The 26,282-nt window shown below is 48.5% G+C and overlaps 1 protein-coding gene across 4 annotated transcripts in view; it reads left to right on the forward strand.

Moving 5' to 3' along the window:
* LOC144497876 (pre-B-cell leukemia transcription factor 1-like) overlaps positions 1-26,282 on the forward strand; it is a 486,513-nt gene that overhangs the window by 234,688 nt on the left and 225,543 nt on the right. For all 4 annotated transcript variants that reach the window (XM_078219312.1, XM_078219311.1, XM_078219314.1 and 1 more), the window contains exon 3: positions 15,530-15,789. In XM_078219312.1, the coding sequence (XP_078075438.1) occupies positions 15,530-15,789 (260 nt within the window). The remainder of the gene's footprint in view (positions 1-15,529; positions 15,790-26,282) is intronic.

The following is a 26,282-nucleotide window of genomic DNA, read 5'->3' on the forward strand; positions in this document are numbered from 1 at the left end:
TCAAATTCATTCGGAAACACCTTGGCCGTGACATCATCAACAGGCTCCCACTCTGGATCAGATTTGACATTTTCACTTTCAGAATCTCCCCTTCACCATAAATCATCTTCCTCTCCACTCAGCAGATTGGATATTCCACAGCTTTCGAATGATCTGATGACAGATTGTGCATTAATAACATCGCACAATCTGATGACAACGAAACCAGTTAAAACAGCAAGTGGGCCAGCGTGCATCTTTCCACTGTTCATATCTCCAACAACCACCCCCCTATTCCATTGGGTGTGAACATGATCCTTCAATGACGTTGCTGAGACACACGTACAAAGGTTGAATGAGGGACATTAAACTCATAACTGCAATGTGGCTGTTATTTATTCGCAGATTATTAACCTTGATCTCATCAGGTTATAAGGGATCTGAACATGTCTCATATCAATGAGCTGCAATTTTCACACAGGCCACCGCGATGCCTCACTTATTATTGATCCATAACTTCACACCAGTCTCTTCCATCCAACCCTTGTCATACAAATCAGAGCAGGAGTGGGCCACTCTATAACCCTTAATTCCCCTAATGATTAAAAACCCATCGATCTCAGCAAGGACTCGGCAGCTTCCTGGAGTAAAGAATTCCAAAGATTCACCACTCTTTGAGAGAAGAAATTCTTCCTCAAATCTATCTTAAATCAGCACCCTGTTATGCTGTGACGATGCCCTCTGGTGCTACACTCCCCCATGAGTGGAAACATCCTCCCAACATTTACCCTGTCTAGCCCCCTGAGAATCTTATGTTTCAATCATTTCACCTCTCATTCTTCTGAACTCCAGGGAGTCCAGACCCAACCTGTTTAATCTTTCCATAAGATCATAAGAGGTAGGAGGAGAAGTAGGCCATTCGGCCCATCAACCTGCTCCGCCATTCGATGTGGTTATGTCTGTTCTGATATAATCCTCAACTCCACTTTCCTGCCTTATCCCTATAACCCTCGATTCCCTTACTGATTAAAAATGTATCTATCTCAGTCTTGAACATACTTAACGACTCAGCAAGAACTCCACAGATTTACTAGCCTCACATGGCAGTCCCTCCATGCCTGGAATCATCCTAGTAAACCTCGTCCGTACTGCCTCTAGTGATAATTATATCTTTCCTTAAATAAGGGGACCAGATCTGTACACCGTATTGTAAATGTGGCCTTAGTAATACAGAGTCATAGAGGTTTACAGTATGGAAACAGGCCCTTCGGCCCAACATGTCCATGCCGCCCTTTTATTTACCATTAAGCTAGTCCCAATTGCCCGCGTTTGGCCCATATCCCTCTATACCCATCTTACCCATGTAACTGTCGAAATGCTTTTTAAAAGACAAAATTGTAGCCACCTCCATTACTACCTCTGGCAGCTTGTTCCAGACACTCACCACTCTCTGTGTGAAACAATTGCCCCTCTGGACCCTTTTGTATGTTCCCCCTCTCACTTTAAACCTATGCCTCTAGTTTTAGACTCCCCTACCTTTGGGAAAAGATGTTGACTATCTAACTGATCTATGCCCCTCATTATTTTATAGATCTCCATAAGATCACCTCTAAACCTCCTATGCTGCAGGAGAAAAATGTCCCAGTCTATCCAGCCTCTCCTTATAACTCAAACCATCAAGTCCCGGTAGCATCCTAGTAAATCTTTTCTGCACTCTTTCTAGTTTAATAATGTCCTTTCTATAATAGGGTGACCAGAACTGTACATAGCTGTACACTGTACCTTGTACAGTTGCAGCAACACCTCTTTACTTTTCTACTCCAGTCTCCTTGAAATAAAAGCCAGCGCTCCATTTGCCTTCCCTATTATCTTCAGCACCAGTGCACCAGCTTTCTGGGTTTCATGAACAAGGACCCCCTTTGTGTCCCAGCTTTCTGCAGTCTCTCTCCATTTCAATAATAATCCGCCTTCTCATTCTTTCTTCCACAATGAACAATCTCACATTTTCCCACACTGAATCCCATTCTAGATCAAAGGATGGTCATGTGTATCTGTGTGCTAGACTGCGACGAAACATTTGCACTTAGCCCAACACGTTTCACACTGCGGCCAGAGTTTTCCAGCCTTTCATGCCAGTGGGGATCTTCCAGTCCTGCTGACATGAACAGAGATTTCAAGGCTCTCCGGCCCCGCCACGGGGGAAACCCACAGCAGGGGAGACCGGAAAATTCCGGCCTACTCTTTATTTGCACTTAAACAGGTCAAATAAGCAGACCACACAGGCCTTGAGCTCCCCATGTTGTGTGTGAAGTGAACAACTGCTGCTTTATTGCTGCAAGTAAACTCTTCCAGGTCAAAGGGTCGTCAGGCTGAGTGGCCTCCAGAGAAATGGGAAAACTCTTACTCTAATCTGGATCTGGATCTGGAGCCCACCCCCTCCACCTTCACCAATCGCCTCCCCAGAGTAGTCAAGTCAGCTAACTAAATGTTTATTTGGTTTTCTTGAATGAGGTAAGTGATGATGAAAAGCTGTTGACAGGGTCAGCCCGTGGGGCAACGCCAAGGTCAGAGAGGTCACTCAGGAATTTCAACGGTTGTGAAGCGATACCATTCTTGGTTTATTTGGAGGCGGCGACTAAATGCAAACCGGCTGTCTGGTTTATTCTATACAAGATGATGTATTCCAAATGGGAGGTTGTGATTGGCTCAGCCAGGAGGTGTCACCTAAAACATGTCAGTAGTTTCTCTCAGCGCTTAAATTGTTCAATTTATTAAACATATTCCTGCTCTTTTATTATTGGCTAAAACCTTCCCTCTGTGAGTATAAGACACTGTGTGTGTCTGCGTTGTGCGTGTCTGCGTTGTCTGTGTGCGTTATGTGTATGTATGTATGTATGTGAGTATGTGTGTGAGACTGTCGGGTTGTGTATGTCCGTTTTTTGTCTGTATGTGTGTGTCTGAGTGTGTTTGTGTGTGTGTATGCGTGTGAGTGTGTATATGTGTGTGTGAGTTGTGTATGCGTGTTTCTGAGTGTGCGTGTGTTTTTGTGTCTTGTATCTGTGTGTTGTGTTTGTGTGTGCTGATATGTGTCTGTTTCTGCGTGTATCCACCTCTATATTGCCAGCACACATATATAAATAGAGTATACAAACAGAACATGCTGGAAAACTCAGCAGGTCTGGCAGCATCTGTGGAGAGAAAAACAAAGTTAACATTTTGAGTCCAGTATGACTCTTCCTCAGAACACTGATTATATATTTTTTATTCATGTGGGCTTCATTGGAAGGTTACCCTGGAGCTTCTAGGTATTGCAGTCATGTGACTGGAAGATATAGATACATGCATGTGGCTGTCTCTTGAGGAAGGTTTGTGCAGGTTATGATTGTATCCATTGGAGTTTACTTCAGAGGTACTTTGATTGAAACAGATAAGATCCTGAGGGTACTGACAGGGTGGATGTGGAGAGGATGTTTCCCCTTGTGAGAGAATCGAGAACCAGGGTTCACTGTTTAAAAATAAAAGGCCGCCGATTTAAAACAGAGCTGAGGCAGAATGTTGACACTCAGAGAGTCTTGAGTCTTTGGAACTCTCTTCCTCAAAAGACAGTGGGGAAGCAGAGTCTGTGAATATTTTTAAGGCAGAGGTGGATAGATTCTTGATAAACAAGGGGGTGAAAGGTTATCACCACCACTTGCAAGTTCCCCTCTATGTCACTCACCATCCTGACTTGGAAATATATCGCTGTTCCGTCACTGTCACTGGGTCAAAATCCTGGAACTCCCTCCCTAACAGCTCTGTGGGTGTACCTACACCACAGGGACTGCAGTAGTTCAAGGATACAGCTCACTACCACCTTTTCAAAGGCAATTAGGGATGGGCCGTAAATGCTAACCTTCCAATGAATAAAAAATATATAATCAGTGTTCTGAAGCAGAGTCATGCTGGACTCGAAATGTTAACGTTGATAGGCAGAATGCAGATTTGAGGTTACTACCAGATCAGCTGTGATCTTATTGAATGGTGGAGCAGACTCGAGGGGCTGAATGGACTACTCCTGTTCATTGTTCATGTGTTCCTATGCGTAAATATTTGTGTAGTATATAAAGATATACATATAACATATAAATGTATGTGTGTAAAAAACATGATGGATATGTGTATATATATATGGGCGGTGTTGTGGCGTAGCGGGTAGTGTCCCTACCTCTGAGACAGAAGCTCCGGGTTCGATTCCCAGCCCAGGGTGTAATGGCCAAGGAGGATGCATTCATAATGTGGTCAAAACAAGTTGATTATCAACTTGTAGATCCTTCCAAACACACACTAATGGCAGGCGTGGGAGAGGTTCCTGGCCAGCCATGTAGAGCGGGTAAATGAATGCTGTACCCAATTGCCAAGCATAATCATGGACCAAGATATCTGTGGTTGCTAACATCCTCTTAGAGCATGGTAGCTGAAGAAGATTGGTGTGCGTATATATAAATGCACAATATATATATTATTGTTTTTAATAATGCATGGCTGTATATCAGGTTGAATGTAGCACTGGTCCCGATCAATCATGTCCTGCTTGATAACATTAGAAGTGTTTTGCTACATAACTAACTGTATCTTAACACTAGAGCCAATCATTTGTACCCTCCCCAGAGAGTGGACAGCTCAGGGTGCCTGGACAAGGCCAGGAAAAAGCCGGGGAGGGTACCCATAGAGGGACAGCAGCAATAGAAGGTGGGGCGGATCTATCAAAAATCTGGCAACCCTCCACAGTGGTGCTACTCAGGGGTGGAGGCCGAGCCATCAGCTTCTGAAGTGACCTCACGGCCCAGGCCCCTCTGCCTCCTGGTAGACTCACATGACTATGGCTGGCCAGCGAGTACGCTTAGTAAATTGCATTTTCAAAAGCCAAGCACTCTCCACATTTGAGCAGGAATCCCTGGGGATCGAAGAGTAATTACCAGGACACTGCTGCGAACCATCCCGGAGAAAACTCGTGGTGGGAGTGGGGTTAGCACTCAATACTTTTTCATTGACCATTCTTATATAAAAAGTATTGCAGTTTGGGAGGGAAGGGCCATTTGGGAAATTCTTACTGTTAATCGATTGGGTAGCAAGTCCACTCGTTTCCCATGAGGGAAGAATGTGGTGACGGACATCTTGGGTCACCAATGGCAGGCAGGTAGGCAGTTGGCGGTCATGTGATCAAATCTCCTGCCGTGCATGACATCCTTAACCTGAGGCAGCACGTAGCATTTTTCATGTGAAATACTGGGCACTTCAGTGGATAGCTTCAAATAGTTACTGCAAGTTTAGCTACGCTTTCACACGGTGGTTATGTTGTAAATTGCATTTTTTAACTCTTGGGTGGCTGAGGGACAAAATGACAGCTGAGATAATTTTCCCGAATGTTTGGAATGATTTATCTCTTTACTTGGTCACATTGGCTGGTTTATAATTACCAATTAGTTTTGTGAACTTCAGGATCGCCAGTTTTCATTCCTGCTTGCTGATTGGTGCACTGTCTACTGGTTATGTTCTGTTGCTGGTTTATGGGCGGCACGGTAGCACAGTGGTTAGCACTGCTGCCTCACAGCGCCAGGGACCCGGGTTCAATTCCAGCCTCGGATCACTGTCTGTGTGGAGTTTGCACATTCTCCCCGTGTCTGCGTGGGTTGCCTCCGGGTGCTCCGGTTTCCTCCCACGGTCCAAAGATGTGCGGGTTAGGTTGATTGGCCATGCTAAAATTGACCCTATTGTCAGGGGGATTAGCAGGGTAAATATATGGTGCTACGGGGATTGGGCCTGGGGGTGGGATTGTGGCCTCCTTCTGAACTGTAGGGTTTCTGTGATTCTATGAATATGAGCCAGTCAGGTGAAAGGCGGACACAAATCTGCACACAGACAGTGTGAGAGATTCGTTAAAGTTTGACGGGCTGGCGATGCACACAGCCACGACTTAGCTTCTCATTTTATTCTTCAATATACTCGCGCCTAAACTCATTGAAGCATCTTCCATCTGCGTTCACTTCCTGTCTGTAACTGGCTTCCAATTGTCACAGTTTTGTCAACGTTTCCCATTATTCTGCACTTGGCACCATTAATGCTGCCAACATGGCTCATGACACTCTGTGGCATTATTTATGGCGATTGGAACTCCCACCCCTACCATTCACAACTTTTTTTAATATCCGTTATTGGGATGTGAGCGTCGCTGTCTACACCAGCATTTATTGCCCATTCCTGAGGGTATTTTAAAGTCAACCACATTGCTATGGCTCTGGAGTCACAGATAGGTCAGACCACGTGAGGACGGAAGATTTCCTTCCCTAAAGGACATTTGTGAACCAGATGGGTTTTTACAACAATCCACGATTGTTTCATGGTCAACATTAGACTTTAATTCCAGATTGTTTTTGAATTCAAATGTAGCTGACCAGGAAACTCCCACTCTTACCGCCTGCCATCAGGAAGTATTGGAAGGATTTACAGGCGGATAATCAACCTGTTCAAATGAGACTTGAACCTTGAGTTTCTGACCCAGTTGGACACTACCCACTGCATCACAGCCTTCCGTCCAATCAGCATCACTAAACTCATTTACTTGGTAATTTATCTCATTGCTATTGTTGAATGAAAATTCTCCTCTGAGTTCCTTCCTTTCCATTAGTGATAATGAGCTGGGGAGTGGGAGGTGGAAAGTGGAGGGATGGGACACTTTCCAGGCTCCTTCGACAGCACCTTCCAAACCCACAACCTCTACCATCTAGAAGGACAAGGGCAGCAGATACCTGGGGGAAATCACCACTTGCAAGTTCCTCTCCAAGTCATTCACTGTCCTGACTTGGAAATAGATCACAATTCCTTCACTGTCGCTGGGTCAAAATCTTGGAACTCCCTCTCTAACAGCACCGTGGGTGTACCTACACCACATGGACTGCAGCGGTTCAAGAAGGCAGTTCACTACCAAGGCAATTAGGGATGGACAATAAATTCTGGACCAGCCAGCGACACTAACATCACATGAATACATTTTTAAAAATCCGTCCCAGCAGGGAAGGAGTTACTGGTTAGAGTTTTGACATTACCATGGAGTCAGGACCCTGGCTCAGTTAAGGACATTGTGGCCTCTCTGGCCACCTAGATTAATCATCAGTGTCCCTGTCCTGGGAGTGTTTGATGGGCAGTGTAGAGGGAGTTTTACTCTGTACCTAACGCCGTGCTGTACCTGTCCTGGGAGTGTTTGATGGGGACAGTGTAGAGGGAGCTTTGATCTGTATCTAACCCTGTGCTGCACCTGTCCTGAGAATGTTTGATGGTCATGATGTGGAGATGCCGGTGTTGGACTGGGGTAAACACAGTAAGAAGTCTCACAATACCAGGTTAAAATCCAACAGGTTTATTTGGTAGCAAAAGCCACTAGCTTTCGGAGCACTGCTCCTTCGTCGGGTAAGTGGCAGTTCTGTTCACAAATAGGGCATATAAAGACACAAACTCAATTTATAAAATAATGGTTGGAATGCGAGTCTTTACAGCTAATCAAGTCTTAAAGGCACAGACAATGTGAGTGAAGAGAGGGTTAAGCACAGGTTAAAGAGATGTGTATTGTCTCCAGCCGGGATAGTTAGTGAGATTTTGCAAGCCCAGGCAAGTCATGGGGATTACAGATAGTGTGACATGAACCCAAGATCCCGGTTGAGGCCATCCTCACGTATGCGGAACTTGGCTATCAGTTTCTGCTCAGCAATTCTGCGTTGTCGTGTGTCGTGAAGGCTGCCTTGGAGAACGCTTACCCAAAGATCAGAGGCCGAATGCCCGTGACCGCTGAAGTGTTCCCCAACAGGAAGAGAACACTCCTGCCTGGTGATTGTCGAGCGGTGTTCATTCATCCGTTGTCGTAGCGTCTGCATGGTTTCCCCAATGTACCATGCCTCGGGACATCCTTTCCTGCAGCGTATCAGGTAGACAACGTTGGCCGAGTTGCAAGAGTAGGTACCGTGTACCTGGTAGATGGTGTTCTCATGTGAGATGATGGCATCTGTGTCGATGATCCGGCACGTCCTGCAGAGGTTGCTGTGGCAGGGTTGTGTGGTGTCGTGGTCACTGTTCTCCTGAAGGCTGGGTAGTTTGCTGCGGACAATGGTCTGTTTGAGGTTGTGCGGTTGTTTGAAGGCAAGAAGTGGGGGTGTGGGGATGGCCTTGGCGAGATGTTCGTCTTCATCAATGACATGTTGAAGCTCTGGAGGAGATGCCGTAGCTTCTCCGCTCCGGGGAAGTACTGGACGACGAAGGGTACTCTGTCCACCGTGTCCCATGTTTGTCTTCTGAGGAGGTCGGTGCAGTTTTTCGCTGTTGCGCGTCAGAACTGTTGATCAATGAGTCCAGCGCCATATCCTGTTCTTATGAGGGCATCTTTCAGCGTCTGGAGGTGTCTGTTGCGATCCTCCTCATCCGAGCAGATCCTGTGTATACGGAGGGCTTGTCCGTAGGGGATGGCTTTTTTAACGTGTTTAGGGTGGAAGCTGGAGAAGTGGAGCATCGTGAGGTTATCCGTGGGTTTGCGGTACAGTGAAGTGCTGAGGTGACCGTCCTTGATGGCGATGCGTGTGTCCAAGAATGCAACCGATTCCGGAGAGTAGTCTATGGTGAGTCTGATGGTGGGATGGAACTTGTTGATGTCATCATAGAGTTGTTTCAGTGATTGTTCACCATGAGTCCAAAGGAAGAAAATGTCATCGATGTATCTAGTGTATAGCATCGGTTGAAGGTCCTGTGCGGTGAAGAAGTCTTGTTCGAACCTGAGCATGAAGATGTTGGCATATTGAGGTGCGAATTTGGTCCCCATGGCTGTACCGTGTGTCTGGATGAAGAAGTGGTTGTTGAAGGTGAAGACATTGTGGTCCAGGATGAAGCGGATGAGTTGTAAAATTGCATCTGGAGATTGGCAGTTGTCAGCGTTGAGTACTGAGGCAGTTGCAGTAATGCCATCATCGTGGGGGGATGCTGGTGTAGAGTGCCGAGACAGTGTTTGATGGGACAGTGTAGAGGGAGCTTTACTCTGTATCTAACCTCGTGCTGTACCTGTCCTGGCAGTGTTTCATGGGACTGTGTAGAGCAAGATTTACTTTGTATCTGGCCCTGTGCTGTATCTGTCCTCGAGTGTTTTATGGGATTTAAATGAAAATGAAGCATTTTATTGTTGTGAAATGCTTTAGAAATGCAAGGGGGGCAATTCTCCCAAAAAAATACCAAGTGTTGAATCCACATGAGAACTGGAGTCATTCATGCTGGTTTGTTCAGTGGGAGTTCAGAGAAGAATCTCCCACACTCTGCACTGCAGAGTGCACTTGCGTAAATCACGTAACAAGATCAGTGGGAGGGGCCTATTCCCGCTGGCGGGGCTGGCAACATAGCGCTGAGCGGGCCACTGTGCGTGCACCGATCTGTCAGCGCGAGGTCGGCGCACGCCCAGCGGCTGCTCTGCCGGCCTCCCGATTGCTGGCCAGCCCTGCGACTCTCTCGGCCCCCGCCCCGCCCCGCCCCCCCCCCCCCCCCCCCCCTCAGCAACCCCAATCTCCTGCCCCCCAATTCCCACCCTCCCCAAAGCGGCAGTTCTGACCCCCTCTTCCTCCCCGCAGTGCCGAGCCCCAGTCCCCGTCCCCCGCAGCCCGACTCCCCTTCCCTCCCTCCCCCTCTCCCCGCAGCAGGCCGATCCCCCCACAGCGAAGGCCAGCCCCGATCACTGGCCTCCCTCCCCCACCGATCCCGACTGCAGAGTGGCAGTGGGGACCTCCTCACCCCCACCGATTGCCCGATCAGGCCCTGTCCCCATTAGGCCCTGCCTCATTGGCACTGCCCCATGCCCGGTGGGCAATGCCAAGGTGCCCCCTGGGCATTGACACTTTGCCCCTTGGGCAGTGCCAGGGGGCCCAGGCTAGCGCTACCAAGGTGCCAATGCCGTGCCCAACCCCCTGGGGGCAGGCGCCGATTGCCCCCCTTCGCTCCAGCAGGCTCGGGCCTCGAGCTCCCCTAAAGTGGGGAGTTACTCTCAGTCCCGTTGGAGTGAAATACTCCTGGAGGGGTGTGAGAGGCTAGCGGGCCCAGAGACTTCAGTCCCGGGCCTGCTAATTATATTTTAAATCAATCCCTGCATATGTAATCCAGCTCCGTGCCTCTTTCCGGTGCGGAGCTGACGGCGCTGGAAACCCGGCGCTGGGAAACACGATCAGGGCTGGGTGCCCAGCGCGGACCGTGCTAATCCAGCCCCGCTTAAGCCTCCCGACCCACTGCATTAAACATTCAGCACAGGAGGGTGGGAGAATCACCCCCAACCTCTTCCTTACTGTTGGTGATGTACACATGGAGATAATGTACCTTCTATCCTTTACTGTCTCGCTCTCTCTTTTTCCCTTCCCCATTCTGATTCTTCACATTCACCAGTCCAGTACCATTCCATGTAAACTGACCTCCAACAAGGTGAAAGATAAATCATTGTCAAAGGTGGTTGGGGAGTGGGGTTTTCTAATGTGGTGACAATGGCCCTTTAAATGGGAAAAATAGGCTGCAATTACTCGAGTTCACATTCTTTCAACTCCTGAACTCCCGAATATAGATTCCTGACACATTCTACTAAAAAATGTATGCAATTTCTTTCCTTGTTAAATAGCTAACAGCGGGTTTCTGTGGCATGCTTAGTGCCAGCGATACCTGTTGGTATCATGTCCTGTTGGTTAAAAGTGCATGTGGATCGCGCTGAATTCCCCTCGGACTCCATTATATTCCATAAATGTCAAGCCTCATTTCGATCTGTGCTGTTCGCTCTCGTGATTATGCACAGTGGTAAACAGGAGCGTTTTTTTTTAACTCTAGTGCTTTTTAAATTTGTCCTTCAGGTTAGTCGTCAAGACTTACGCCCAAAACATCAGAGAAATGGGCCATTGTTTAATTCCACCACACTCCCCCCAATTCCGTTTCTGCCCTGATTCGATTGCGCTTTGATTATGAGATCTTTGTCTTTTTCTTCCTGAATGTTCTGACACAATCTGCACTATGGTTTCCACAGGGACCATAGTCCACAGTTTCTTCCATTTAAGCTTCAATTAGCCCTAGGAGTGACTGGAATAACAGAAGTCCTTGGATTTATACAATGCCCAGTTACATCTCGAAGTGCATCAGGGCAACACTCTGGCACAATCGTTAGCACTGCTGCCTCACAACCTTCGGAACCCGGGTTCGATTCCGGTCTTGGGTCACTGTCTGTGTGGAGTTCTCCCCGTGTCTGCGTGGGTTTCCTTCGGGTGCTCTGGTTTCCTCCAAAGATTTGCAGGTTAGGTGAATTGGCCATGCTAAATTGTGCCTTCATGTCTAAAATGTGCAGGTTAAATGGATTGGCCAAGGTGAGTTGCCCCTTAGTGTCCAAAGATGTGTATATTAGGTGGATTAGACATGCTAAATTGCCTCTAAGTGTCCAGAGATGTGTAGGTTAGGTGGTTTAGCCATATTAAATGCGCCGGGTTAAGAGCGAAGGGTGGGTAGGAAGGGCCTGGGTGGGATGGTCTTCCTGAGAGTTGGTGCAGACTCGATGGGCCGAATGGCCTCTTTCTGCACTGTAGGTATTCTATCGATCAGCTTGGACTAATTACTCCAAAGTGCTTTATGGGGAAACGCAGTGGTTGCTTGGTACTAACAACAATGGCGTAACGGCCCAGATCATCTGATCTCTGGACTTTCAGAGGCCGGATGCACCCCCACAAGATTTGCATCAGGACTGCTTGGAAATTCCAACGCACAGTCTCCATGAGAATTGTCCAGGAAGTTTGAACCTCCCAAAATGTCTCCAACTCGGGTTCTGGAGAAGCCGGGATTGGAAGCCCTCTGCCAGAAACATGGAGCTCCGGCTCCATCTTACCCTGCCTCAAAGGATCCTCAGAGAGTTTCACAAACATTGTCATCCTCCTCCGAACTGTGGTTACTCCTTTGCAATGTCGGAAACACAACAGCCAGTTCGCGCCCAGCAAGATCCCACAAATGCTAATGGCCCACGAACCTGTTTTCCCCGTGATGGCGGGTTGAGGGATAAATGACGGTCAGGGGGTGTGACACAGAGATACAGGTGTATAAGTTGTACCCAGAGCTCCAAAACCCCTCTGCTCTTCTTCAAAACAGTGCGCTGGGAGTTTGTACATCCACCCGAGCAGGCAGACAGGTTTGATACCTCATCCCAGAAACAGCATGTCCAACAGTGCAGCCCTCCCTCAGTGCTTGGATCCAATCTTCACGTCTCTGGAGTGGGCCTTGAACCCACAACTTTCAGATTCAGAGATCGAAGTATGACCACTGAGCCAAGCTGACTTCAGGCTCGATAGTAAACACCTGCAGGTGATGCAACCTTGGGGTGGGGGGGGTGTGGAAACGATCATAGTGGGTCCTGACTTCTGAGTATGAACTGCCCAGCAGCAATTTCAGGCCAGTTAGAGTAACAATATTTACAGAGTCATCAGAGTTTTACAGCAGAGGAAGAGTCCCTTTTTACCATCGTGTCTGCGCCAGCCATTAAGCACCTATCTATTTTAATCCCATTTCGCAGCACTTGGTCCATAGCCTTGTCTGCTGTGGTGTTTCAAGTGCTCATCGAAATACTTCTTAAATATTGGGAGGGTTTCTGCCTTTACCACCCTTTCGGGCAGTGAGTTCCAGATCCTCACCAGCCTCTGGGTGAAAAAGTCTTTCCTCAAATCCCCCCTAAGTCTGCTGCCCCTGACCTTAAATCTATTCCCCCAAGAGGAACATTTCTTCAATGTCTCTCGTAATTTTGTGCACCTCGATCAGGTCCCTCAGCCTTCTCTACTCAAGGAAAACCACCCCAGCCCAACCAGCCTCTCTTCATAACTGAAACACTCCAGCCCAGGCAACATCATAGAATCCTAGAATCCTTACAGTGCAGAAGGAGGCCATTCGGCCCATCAAGCCTGCACTAATCACAATCCCACCCAGACCCTATTCCCATCACCCCCTCATATTTACCCCGCTAATCCCCTGACACTTGGGTTAATTTAGCATGGCCAATCAACCTAACCCGCACATCTTTGGACTGTGGGAGGAAACCGGAGCACCCGGAGGCAACCCACGCAGACATGGGGAGAATGTGCAAACTCCACACAGACAGTGACCCGACCCCAGTTCCATGGTGCTGTGAGGCAGCAGTGCTAACTACTGTGCCACTGTGCTGCCCACATCCTGGGTGAATCTTCTCTGCACCTGTTCTAGTTTGAGTTCATCCATTGGTAGGACAGAATGGCCTTTTTCCTCAGCTCCTCTGAAGTATATGACATGCTATAACCATTGACTCTGTCTACGCTTCCCGCTGCCTCGGAAAAGAAGGCAGCATAATCAAGGATCCCATGCATCCTGGATGTACTCTCTTCTGAGGAAGTCTGAATTCATGTACCAACCAACTCAAGAACAGCTTCTTCCCTGCTGCCATCAGACTTTTGAATGGACCTACGCTATATTAAGTTGATCTTTCTCTACAGCTGTGACTGTAACCCTACATTGTAATCCTACTCTCTCCTTTCCTTCCCCCCCTATGTACTCTATGAATGATATGATTTGTCTGTATTGTGCACAGGAAACAATACTTTTCACTGTACACCAATGCATGTGACAATAATAAATCAAATCAAATTAGTATAGATACGTACTAGTGTCCTCTGTCAGAAAACCTGTTTGGCAAATTGTTGTCTATAAGACCATAAGACATAGGAGCGGAAGTAAGGCCATTCGGCCCATCGAGTCCACTCCACCATTCAATCATGGTTGATTTCAACTCCATTTACCCGCTCTCTCCCCATAGCCCTTAATTCCTCGAGAAATCAAGAATTTATCAATTTCTGTCTTGAAGACGCTCAACGTCTCGGTCTATTTGCAGCATGTGTTGGTAATCTCTGTTGCCAAACTCTGAGAAAGATGTACAGCTGGAAGTTTTTACAGCTTTTTCCTTCTGAAATAGGGTAATTCATGACATCTGTTCCCTTGTTGCAGATGAGGTGAGCTAACCTGTTCACTGGGCTCAGCCTGGACACTGGTCCCTGTGGACAGTGTGGCCATCGATTTCTGTGCACTCCACTATCCTATCCATTACTGTGTGCTGACTGACCTCAGTTGCAGATGAGCCTGGACCTCTCCACTCAATATCTGATCTGACTCTGTGTTCTGGATATTGACTGCATTATCGGCCTCTCAGGCTGTCTGCTCCTGAATGGTAGAAGTTCTCTAATCTTTCTCAGTAATTCAGCCCCCTGCACGAGAGTCACAGCCGCTTTTTGCACCAGCTCCAACGTTTGAACCAAGATGCAGTGTGAGAGGTGGGGCATGACCTCCTGAAACTGTCCCCAGCCATTGGACAGGCCCAAGGTAAATCTGTGTGACTCAGGCCTCCCAGTGCGGAGACAAGATCGCAGCAGGTGCGTCACAGAGATACAGGTGTATAAGCTGTCCCCAGAGCTCCGACACTCACTCCTTGCAAGTGCATGTTAGCGTTGGGAGCTGAGGCTTGTGAAGTGACAAACCAATTGAGTTTCGCGCCTAATTAAAAAACATCCCCCACTCTTCCCCTGCAATGTGACTCTGGGCCATGATTGTTGGAAAAGTAGCATTGTCCATTTGTCCTCTCTGGAATGGGCAGACAAACAAAGTAGACAAAGGTCAAGTGGAGGAATGGGGGAGACTGGATTGCCCTACAGAGAGCCAACATTGGACTTTGATGGGCCAAATGGCCCCCATTCGTTCAACAATGACTCTTGTGTATTGCTGAGAAAGGAGACATGCTGTTGAAACTTCACATCATGCACTCATCAGGACGGATGCAAAAATGCCAAATTTCAGAGGGAGCAACTATTTGTACTGCATGAGAAAAGGATACTGATTGGTTGGCAAGTCCACTCTGGCCCAGATGTTGACATGGAGAATGCACCAGGAAGTGACTGTTCCCCATGCTTTTGTTCAACTCAAAAAAGGTGCAATGTCTGGACATGTTCCTTTTGGTGGCAGAGGGCAGGTTCCTCTGTATGAATCTATGTAGTTTATAACAAGAGGAAGTGAGCCACGTTGCAAGCCTGGCTGGCAATCTGAAATTGATTGTTTGTGTAATTCTGAGCACACTTGCAATTGTTCAGCAAGTGCTGTCCATTGGTCAGTATTCTGCCCATTGCAAACAGCCAAAAGCATGTGCCGTTTGATACAATCTGTGCCAGACATTGGCATCACACTGGCATTGAAATTTATATACCACATTACTCATGAGTGTGAGAGGCTGAGTATTCTTTTGGTTTGATGGCAGCATTTTATTAGTGGAGTAACATTTGTGTTGCTACTGTGTAGTAGCCGCATTCCTCACCTGTTGCTCAAAGCTTTGCGATGCCTAATCCTTCATGGTGATCTGAGGTCATCTCAGGTTTAGTGGTGGTGGCCTTAGGCCTGTCTGTGACTCTCTGATTCTGTCCTGCAGGTTTCCCGTCCACTGTCTTCATGTTGTAACCGGGGTCCTCTTCTCTTACAGTGTTGAGTATCCGAGGTGCCCAGGAAGAGGAGCCTCCGGACCCCCAGCTGGTGCGACTGGACAACATGCTGCTGGCCGAGGGCGTGGCAGGGCCGGAGAAAGGTGGGGGCTCCGCCTCAGCGGCAGCAGCGGCGGCAGCGGCAGCGGCTGCCGTGTCCGGGGGAGCAACGACCGACAACTCAGCCGAACACTCCGACTACAGAGCCAAGCTCACCCAGATCCGGCAGATCTACCACACTGAGCTAGAGAAATACGAGCAGGTAAATCAGACTGGGACCACTCCGCCCCCTCCCCACCTCCCTCCTCCCTCCCCTCCCCTCCTCCCTCCTCCCACCTCCCTCCCCTCCCCTCCCCTCCTCCCTCCTCACCACCCTCCCCTCCCCACCTCCCTCCTCCCTCCCTTCCCCTCCTCCCTCCCCTCCCCACCTCCCTCCTCCCTCCCCTCCCCTCCTCCCTCCTCCCACCTCCCTCCCCTCCCCTCCCCTCCTCCCTCCTCACCTCCCTCCCCTCCCCACCTCCCCACCTCCCTCCTCCCTCCCTTCCCCTCCTCCCTCCTCCCACCTCCCTCCCCTCCACCCCTCCCCTCCTCCCTCCTCACCTCCCTCCCCTCCCCACCTCCCTCCTCCCTCCCCTCCCCTCCTCCCACCTCCCTCCTCCCTCCCCTCCCCTCCTCCCTCCTCCCACCCCTCCCGACCTCCCTCCCCTCCCCTGCTCCCTCCTCCCACCTCCCTCCCCTCCCCACCTCCCTGCTCCCTCCCCTCCCCTCCTCCCACCTCCCTCCCCTCCACACCTTCCTTCCCCTCCCTCACCGACCTCCCTCCCCCTCCCCTCCCCACCTCCCTCCTCCCTCCCCTCCTGACCTCCCTCCTCCCTCCTCTCCTGACCTCCCTCCTCCCTCCCCTCCCCTGCTCCCTCCTCCCAACTCCCTCCCCTCCCCACCTCCCTCCTCCCCCCTCCCCACCTCCCTTCTCCCTCCCCTCCCCACCTCCCTTCCCCTCCCCTCCCCATCTCCTACCTCCCTTCCTCACCTTCCTCCTCCCTCCCCCCACCTCTCTCCCCTCCACTCCCCTCCCCCCGACCTCCCTTCCCGCTCTCCCCATCTTCCTTCCCCCCCACCTCCCTTCTCCCCTTTCCCACCTCCCTTACCCCCCTTTCCCACCTCCCTTACCCCCCTTTCCCACCTCCCTTCCCCCCACCCCCACCTCCCTCCGCACCTCCCCGCCTCACCCCTCTTTCCCCGGTGTAGAGCTCAACTTAATCCCCTGCTGCCTCGGGAGGTGGATTCCCGAGTGTGATCCCAGAAGGTGTGTCAGAGAGTCAGCCAGTCCCAGCTGGAGCAGCTCTGGCTGAGGGAGGGATAATGTGGTAAATAACCTGCGTTCCTGTTGCTGTTCGCCTCTCCCTTATCTGTGCACAGACACCCGATGAAGGAAGCACTGAACCCAATCATGAAGACCCCTCCTCTCTCCGCATTCTCCCATCCTCCCTGCCCACAGTCACCCACCAGTCTCGACTTGCGTTCACTGAAAAAATGACCGATCATCAACGCACGTAATGGCCTTCTGCATTGGCCTCAGCTTTTTGGGTCACCCTCAACATAGCAGCCTTTGGTGCGAAGTCCTCATTTTGCTCCCCCATTGCCACTGTCCCCTCTATACACAGTTCTAAGATGTCCGTGCTTTCCCTGTGCCAGTGGTAGAAATGTTAACACATTTACTCACTGAAGTAGAGAGTTGTTTTTCAAACTGGAGGCCTGTGACCAGCGATATGCCTCAGGGATCAGTGCTGGGCCCACTGTTATTTGTCATTTATATTAATGATTTGGATGAGACTATAGGGGGCATGGTTAGTAAGTTTGCAGATGACACCAAGATTGGTGGCATGGTGGACAGTGAGGAAGGTTATCTCCAGTTGCAGCGGGATCTTGATCAATTGGGTCAGTGGGCTGACGAATGGCAGATGGAGTTTAATTTAGACAAATGCGATGTAATGCATTTTGGTAGCTTGAACCAGGGCAGGACTTACTCAGTTAATGGTGGGGCGTTGGGGAGAGTTACAGAACAAAGAGATCTAGGGATACAGGTTCATAGCTCCTTGAAAGTGGAGTCACAGGTGGACAGAGTGGTGAAGAAGGTATTCGGCATGCTTGGTTTCATCGGTCAGAACATTGAATACAGGAGTTGGGACGTCTTGTTGAAGTTGTACAAGACATTGGTAAGGCCACACTTGGAGTACTGTGTGCAATTCTGGTCACCCTATTATAGAAAGGATATTATTAAACTAGAAAGAGTGCAGAAAAGATTTACTAGGATGCTACCGGGAGTTGATGGATTGAGTTATAAGGAGAGGCTGAATCGACTGGAACTTTTTTCTCTGGAGCGTAGGAGGCTGAGGAGTGACCTTATAGAGGTCTATAAAATAATGAGGGGCATAGACAAGGTAGATAGTCAATATCTTTTCCCAAAGGTAGGGGAGTCTAAAACTAGAGGACATAGGTTTAAGGTGAGAGGGGAGAGATATAAAAGTGTCCAGAGGGGCAATTTTTTCACACAGAAGGTGGTGAGTGTCTGGAACAAGCTGCCAGAGGTAGTAGTAGAGGCGGGTACAATTTTATCTTCTAAAAAGCATTTAGATAGTTACATGGGTACGATGGGTATAGAGGGATATGGGCCAAATGCGGGCAATTGGGATTAGTTTAGGGGTTTTAAAAAAAAAGGGCGGCATGGACAAGTTGGGCCAAAGGGCCTGTTTCCATGCTGTAAACCTCTATGACTCTATAACTTGCAACATGTCTGACGTGGGAGAGATGAACATTTCCCCCCCAAGATCTCACAGGAGTGATGAAAGCAACTAACCCTGACCTTCATGGTTGCTTGGGGTCTCTAGGAAGGATATGCTGTATAACATGAAAGAGTATAGAATCATAGAATCCCTACAGTACAGAAGGAGGCCATTCGGCCCGTCAAGCCTGCACCGACAACAATCCAACTCTATTCCCGTAACTCCACATATTTACCCTGCTCATCCCCCTGAAACTAGGGTCAATTTATCATGGCCAATCAACCTAACCAGGACATCTTTGGACTGTGGGAGGAAGCCGGAGCACCCAGAGGAAACCCACGCAGACATGGGGAGAATGTACAAACTCCTCACAGACAGTGACCCAAGCCGGGAATTGAACCCAGGTCCCTGGCGCTATGAGGCAGCAGTGCTAACCACTGTGCCACCCATATGGAATGTTGGAATATGAAACTCACCAGAGTTGGATATAAAGGGAATCTCTCTTACTGCTTGACTATCATTGGGATATTTTCAGTCACCTCCCAGCGCCAGTTGGTGGTGAAGAAGGAACCTGCACAAAAGCCTGACTTAGCTCTGCGCCAACTGAATAATCATTATCTATTGTCCAAAGATGATGAGTCAAAGTGCTTTCCTTCGATCCATCCTGACACCTGGTTAACTGTGTTCGTTTTTAGCTCCGCATTGTCTTCCGTTTTTCTCACCCATCTTTCAAGAGCTGCTCTGACAGTCAGCTTTGCAGTTTTTTTCTTGCTGTGTCGCCTGTGGCAGGAATCCACCGCAGTCAATCTCCAGCTCTGCTTCAGCCTTCTATTTATATCGAGTAGCCTCCTTCCTGCCCATACGCACAACATTCCCATCACCACAGGGGCTCGCGCACATACCTTACCTGAAGAAAACCTCTTGTCAGTAAGCCCATTGAAAGTGTCATCTCGCCTGGATTCTTTTCTACATTTCTTTAGATATTTTCACCTCAGTTTCGCGCAGACACTGTTGGATGTCTAGACTGTCAACAATCTGTAGTTGCTCAGAGTTTAAAGCATTGCCTGTTCTATCTGTTCTTTATCATCTCTTTAATTCTGTCTGTTGATTGTTGTCAACAGCAACGTCATCTGAAAACATAGAATCATGGAATCCCGACAGTGCAGAAGGAGGCCATTCGGTCTATCGAGCCTACGCTAACCACAATCCCACCCAGGCCCTGTCCCTATAACTACATGCATTTATTTACCCTAGCTAGTCCTCCTGACACTAAGGGGCAATTTAGCATGGCCAATCCACCTAACCCGCACATCTTTGGAGTGTGGAAGGAAACCGGGGGAGCACCCGGAGGAAACCCGCGCAGACACGGGGAGAACGTGCAAACTCCACACAGACAGTGACCCGAGCCAGGAATCGAACCCGGGTCGGCGCCACCATGCTGCCAATGGTGTTCCAGGGTTCATGTTGGATATATTGTCTAATTGCAGTAAACGTATTGGGAATTTCCATTGTGCGCATGTGACCAAGGAGGTAGAGGGCGAGAGTGGGGGGAAGTGGCTGGGCATTGCCTAGCATACACCGTGAGGCAGGCCAATTTCTACTGGCAAGAGGTGCCACGGAATTCCCTGGCCTGACCCACTGGTGTCTCAACGGTTTTCCATTCTTCTCATTTGGTTTCCAGGTTTGAGTTACAGTCTCGTAGTGCACATCCTGACACTCATCCAGTACACAAGCGGCAGGGGACAGTCAGTGCCCACACACCCCCAGTCAGACACGACTGCACTGCAAGTTACTTGATGTTGGTTTGGAGAGTGACATTCTGCTCATTTACTCTTTCTTTCAGGTCATATTTTTGATAGTAAAAGTAAAGTCGCCATAGTCCCAGATGACCATAGGCTGACTGGTGGTGATTTAACCTGAGGATCACCACACCTCAGGCCAGGGGCAAGGTTGAGAAGGCCGGGCCTTCATGAATGACCTCAGCCGGTACGGAAATTGAACCTGCGTTGTTGGCGTCACTCGGCATCACTAACCAGCCGTTCAGCCAACTGAGCTAAACCAACAAACATGGCAATTAAAGCACAGAAAGAGACCAGATCTGCGAGTCTACCTACACCTGCTGTTTAGCCTCATGTAAATCTCCATCTTCATTCATCTCACCCTGTCAGAGTCGTCTCCTGTTCCTTCCTCCCTCCTTGTCTTCTCCAGTTTCCCCTTCAGTGCGCCTGTGTGATTTCTTTCAGCCACTCCACAGGATAATAAATTCCACATTCTAAGGACCCACTGAGGCAAAGCTTTTTGCTGGGTTTATTCATGATGACCTTTTACATTATGATCCTCTGGCATTGGACCCCCAACCCCACAATCAACAGCTCACCTTGAAGCATTGCTGTACAGAGAGCAAACAGGGATTCAATGGGCTGAACTGCCTCTTTCAGTGTGTAATGACTCGATGGGTCATCATTGCATAATTTTGAAGATCTATATGAGGTCACTATTTCTGTTTTCTAGTGGGGAGAGGTCTCTTTCTTGATAGTTATAATCTCCCACTCTGATATCGTCTTCATCTAATTCATATATTCCTTGTTTATTTCTGGTGAGGATGGCAGAGGTTGTCAAATGGAGTTCAGGACTATTAATGAGCTCAGTTGGTTTTCCCCAACCTGTTATTTTAATGGGGACACTGACTCTTAAACTCTTAACATCAGTGGCTGCCATTAGACAGGACTGGACAAATGCCATGCCAACACATGACAACTTTAGTCTGCCGTGTCACCAATTGTGATTTACAACAACACAAAAGGAGTTGGGAACTTCAGCTTCATAATTGCCCACTGCTACACGTGACAAGTGGTTCATTGGCAGTAAAAAAAAAAACTTTCATACACACTGAGGCTATGGAGGGCAAGAAAGAAATGCAAGACATTCTTTCTTGTGAATTTTCTTTTTTATTTATTCATTCGCGGGGTGTGGCATCGTGGCTGGGCTAGCATCCACCCCTAATTACCCCTCAGAAGGTGGTGGTGAGCTGCCTTCTTGAACTGCTGCAGTTCATGTGATGTAGGTGCACCCACAGTGCTGTTAGGGAGGGCGTTCCAGGATTTTCACACAGCGACAGTGAAGGAACGGCAATATATTTCCAAGTCAGGATGGTGAGTGACTTGGAGGGGAACCTCCATTGGTGCTCCCAATGCATCTAGAACATAGACATAGAACATAGAACAGTACAGCACAGAACAGGCCCTTCGGCCCACGATGTTGTGCCGAGCTTTATCTGAAACCAAGATCAAGCTATCCCACTCCCTATCATCCTGGTGTGCTCCATGTGCCTATCCAATAACCGCTTAAATGTTCCTAAAGTGTCTGACTCCACTATCACTGCAGGCAGTCCATTCCACACCCCAACCACTCTCTGCGTAAAGAACCTACCTCTGATATCCTTCCTATATCTCCCACCATGAACCCTATAGTTATCTGCTGCCCTTGTCCTTGTAGATGATAGGGATCAAGGAGTTGGAAGGTGCTGTTGAAGGAACCTTGGTGAGTTGCTGCATCTTGTAGATGGTACACACTGCTGCTGTGTATTGGTGATAGAGGAACTGAATGTTTGTGGAAGGGGTAGCAATCAAGGTGAATGGTGTTGAGCTTCTTGTATGTTGTTGGAGTTGCACTCATCCAGGCAAGAGGAGAATATTCCATCACACTGCTGACTTCTTGTTGTGGAAAGGCTTTGCGGGGGTTGTTAGGAGGTGAGTTACTTGCCAGAGAATTCCCAGCCTCTGTCATGCTTTTGTAGCCACAGTATATATATATATTTATATATATACATATATGGCTAGTCTTCTTCAGTTTCTGGTCAATGGTAACCCCCAGGATGTTGTTAGTGTGGGATTCAGTCAAGGGGATGGTGGTTAAATCCTCTAATGTTGGAGATTGCCTGACACTTGTGTGGCATGAATGTAACTTGCAATTTGTCAGTCCAAGCCTGGATATTGTCCACGTCTTGCTGCATTTGAACATGGACTGCTTCATTATCTGAGGAATCTCGAAAGGTGCTGAACATTGTGTAGTCATCAGTGAACATCCCCACTTCTGACTTTATGATGGAGGGAAACTCATTAACGAAGCAGCTGAAGATGGTTGGGTCTGGGACACTACCCTGAGGAACTCCCGCAGAGATATCCTGGAGCTGAAATGATTGACGTCCAACCACCACAACCATCTTCTTTTGTGCCGGGTATGACTCCAACCAGCGGAGAGTTTTCCCCCGATTCCCATTGACTCCAGTTTTGCCAGGGTTCCTTGATGTTACACTTGATTAAATTATGTCAAGGGCAGTCACTTTCACCTCAACTCTTCTGCGCAGAGTGTAAGGCACCCAAGGTCATTTCTGTAGCAATTTAATCATAGAATCATAGAGCCTACAGCCTAAGCGACAACAATCCCACCCAGGTCCTATCCCCGTAACCCCACGGGTCCCTCTAGTGCTAGTCCGCTGACACTAAGGGTCAATTTAGCATGGCCAATGCATCTAACTCACACATCTTTGGAGTGTGAGAGGAAACCGGAGCACTTGGAGGAAACCCACGGAGACACGGGGAGAATGTGCAAACTCCACGCAGGCAGTGACCTGAGGCCGGAATTGAACCGGGTCTCTGGAGCTGTGAGGCAGCAGTGCTAACAACTGTGCCACCGTGCTACCCTGTAATGGAGAATACAACAGCAACTTCTACGCAAGTTCTCTGAGACAGCTAATCATTCCAGGCCCTTCTTAGGAGCATAAACCGACCCATTTTGACACAGAAACAAATAAGATGATGGAAACCTGGTCAGAGAAGTAGATTTCAGGAAGTACTATTGGTGGAGAGCGAGGTGAGGAGATTCGAGAAGGGACTTCTAGAGCCCGGGGTTGAAGCAGCTGAAGGCATGGCTGCCAATGGTGGACCACAGGAAATCAGAGATCCTCAAGGAATGAGGAGTTTTCTGAAGGCTTTAGGATGCACCTGGTTACAGAGATAGGCGAGGAATTGGAACACATGAATAGCCTCAGCCTCATGCAAACACAACAGGATGGGATGGCTGGGCATCTAAACATGCTTTCAGTCAGTGTGACTGCTGATGTATGAAGAGAATCAGCTGACAATTGTTTTGCAATGAGATGGATTTTATTATTGTTTAAAAGGAAGAGAACTTCCATGACCTCAGGCCAACCCAAGGATCTTTCCAGCCAGTGAAATGCTTTTGAAGTGCGGTCGCTGTTGGAAATGTAGGAAACCCAGCAGCCAATCTGAGCGCAGATCATCTGTTGTGGGATGAAGGTTGTCCAGAATGATTCTGCCCTTCTTCGGAGCAGCGCTGTGGGATCCTGTACACCTGAGGAGACAGACAGAGTCTCCGTTTGATGCCCTATCTGACAGTGCGGCAATCATTAATGTCAGCCTAGGTGATGTGCTCAAGTCTCTAGAGAGAGGGCTGAACCCTCAAGCTCCTGAACCAAAATGGAGAGTGCTCCCATTCCAGCCAAGGCTCTAACTCGACACCTGATTTGCGTGTCAAATTACAAAATGAGAACAAACTCATATGACGCATATTGCACCTTTCACAACACCAGGATGATCCAGAGCAACAATGATTCCTACTGTAGAGTTCGCTGACTATTTTGGTGATCATTATCGTAGAATCATAGGACCATAGAATCCAGACAGTGCAGAAGGAGGCCATTTGGCCCACTAAGTCTTCACCAACTCTGTGTAAGAGCATGTTACCCAGGACCACCGCCCGCCCCCATCCTCGTAATCCCTGCACATTGATTCCGCTAATCCCCCTAACCTACACATCTTGGGTCACTAAGGGGCAATTTAACCCAGCCAGCCAACCTAACCCGCACACCTTTGGACTCTGGGAGGAAACCGGAGCACCTGGAGGAAACCCACGCAGACATGGGCAGAATGTGCAAACTCCACGCAGGCAGTCACCCGAGGCTGGAATTGAACCCGGGTCCCTGGCGCAGTGAGGCAGCAGCGCTAACCACTGTGTCACTAAATGTGCGCCAAATCTCTATAAGTACCCAGACCCCTAAGATAGGAATGAGACTCTGATGCAGTTAACATGGAATGACTTCCTTCAAAGAGTGGCTGGGGCTCAGCAACAACCTACACGTATATAGTCCCTTTAACATAAAATATCCCAAAGCGCTTAGACTCACAGAGACCGGACGGCACAGGGAGGACATGCGGCCCATTGACTTCATGCAAGCTCTCTGTAGAGTAATCCAGTCAGTCCCATTCGCCCCTCTCTATCCCTGCAGGCCTGTGGTCATCCAAGGTCTTTTGAAATCCTTGACGTGGTGTCCATTTCCACAACCCTTGTGGACATTGAGTTCCAGGTCATTCACAAACGCTGCGTAAAAACGTTCATCCGGTCTCTCTTACCCAAAACCTTAACATAAAGCTATAAGGCTATATATAATGTGTGTGTGTGTGTACATACCATATATATATATTTACACGTAGATATCCAATGTATTAGACTCCTGTAAAGTATTTGCATACTGATTTAATCCAGAGACAGAAGAATTCTCTTCAATTTGTAGTTAAAGAGGTTCATTTTAAATTCATAATCCCCATTGTCCTATTTAATGTATGTAATGATAAAAGTATAATAGGAATTTTACAGTTTGAAACAAGACTGCTCCGATCCCAGTGACAACATCCGCGCACAAATAAATGACAGAACGGTGCATTTCAATGAGATTCACCTCAATGTGTCAGGCGTCTGTGCGGGGAGATGAAAAGAGATTTGCCAAGCACTTTCTTTTTGATGAATGCAATTAAAAGGCGAGCAGACTTGCATCTGTATGGTGCCTTATCATGCTGCACAGTAATACCTCAAAGTGCTTCACATCCCCGTGCGTGACTCTGTAAGGCAGAGGCCTGTCATGTTGTTGACGTGGCAGCCATTTTGTACCCAGCAAAATCTCATCAGCAGCTATGAGGCCCACTTGCTTTCGATGGCGTTAACTGGGGGAGGAGAATCAGCCATGATGCAGGGAATGATCCCCACCCTTCCTCTGTACTGGCAATAGGGGGAGGAGGTGAAAGGAGGAGCAAGAATATATGGCAATGCTAAATATCGGACACTAACTTCCAAAAGGTGCCCTGATGTTCATTCAGTGATATATCGCCCTAGTTATTACACATTAACATGAAGTACAAAGGAATGCAGTTTGGACTGAGGAGGGATAATATCATAGAATCTCTACAGTGCAGAAAGAGGCCATTCGGCCCATCGAGCCTGCACCAACTCTCCAATAAAGCATCTAACCCAGGCCCCCGCCTCCGCCCTATCCCCGTATCCCTGTGCATTTACCATGGCTAATCCATCTAACCCACAAATGTTTAAATACTCAGGGGCAATTTAGCATAGCCGATCCGCCTAACCTGCACACCTTTGGACTGTGGGAGGAAACCGGAGCACCCAGAGGAAACCCACGCAGACATGGGGAGAACGTGCAAACTCCACATAGACAGTGACCGAGGCCGGAATTGAACCTGAGTCCTTGGCGCTGTGAGGCAGCAGTGCTAACCACTGTGCCACCGTGCCGCCCATATACATAGGAAATGGTGCAATTTTAAAGGGGCCACAGGAACAGAGATCTGGAACAGGAATTTTCTAAAGACTTTGAGAGCGGGAAATGTAGTTGGTGAACTGAGCTAATCAGACACAGACCAAAACGTTAAAATCACGATGGCGGGTTTGGAATGAAAAACAAACTTGTTGGCGTGGCCATGGCGGTTTTGGCCTCACGCTATCCCGTGCCAGGTACCTATTTACAAACGTACAAATTAGGAGCAGGAGTAGGCCACTTGAGCCTGCACTGTCATTCAATAAGATCATGGCTGATCTGATTGTGGTACCAACTCCATGTTCCCACCATCACCTGATAACCTTTGACTCCCTTGTTAGCCAAGAA

This window comes from Mustelus asterias, chromosome 8, assembly GCF_964213995.1.
Source record: "Mustelus asterias chromosome 8, sMusAst1.hap1.1, whole genome shotgun sequence".
Taxonomy (NCBI): Eukaryota; Metazoa; Chordata; class Chondrichthyes; order Carcharhiniformes; family Triakidae; genus Mustelus; species Mustelus asterias.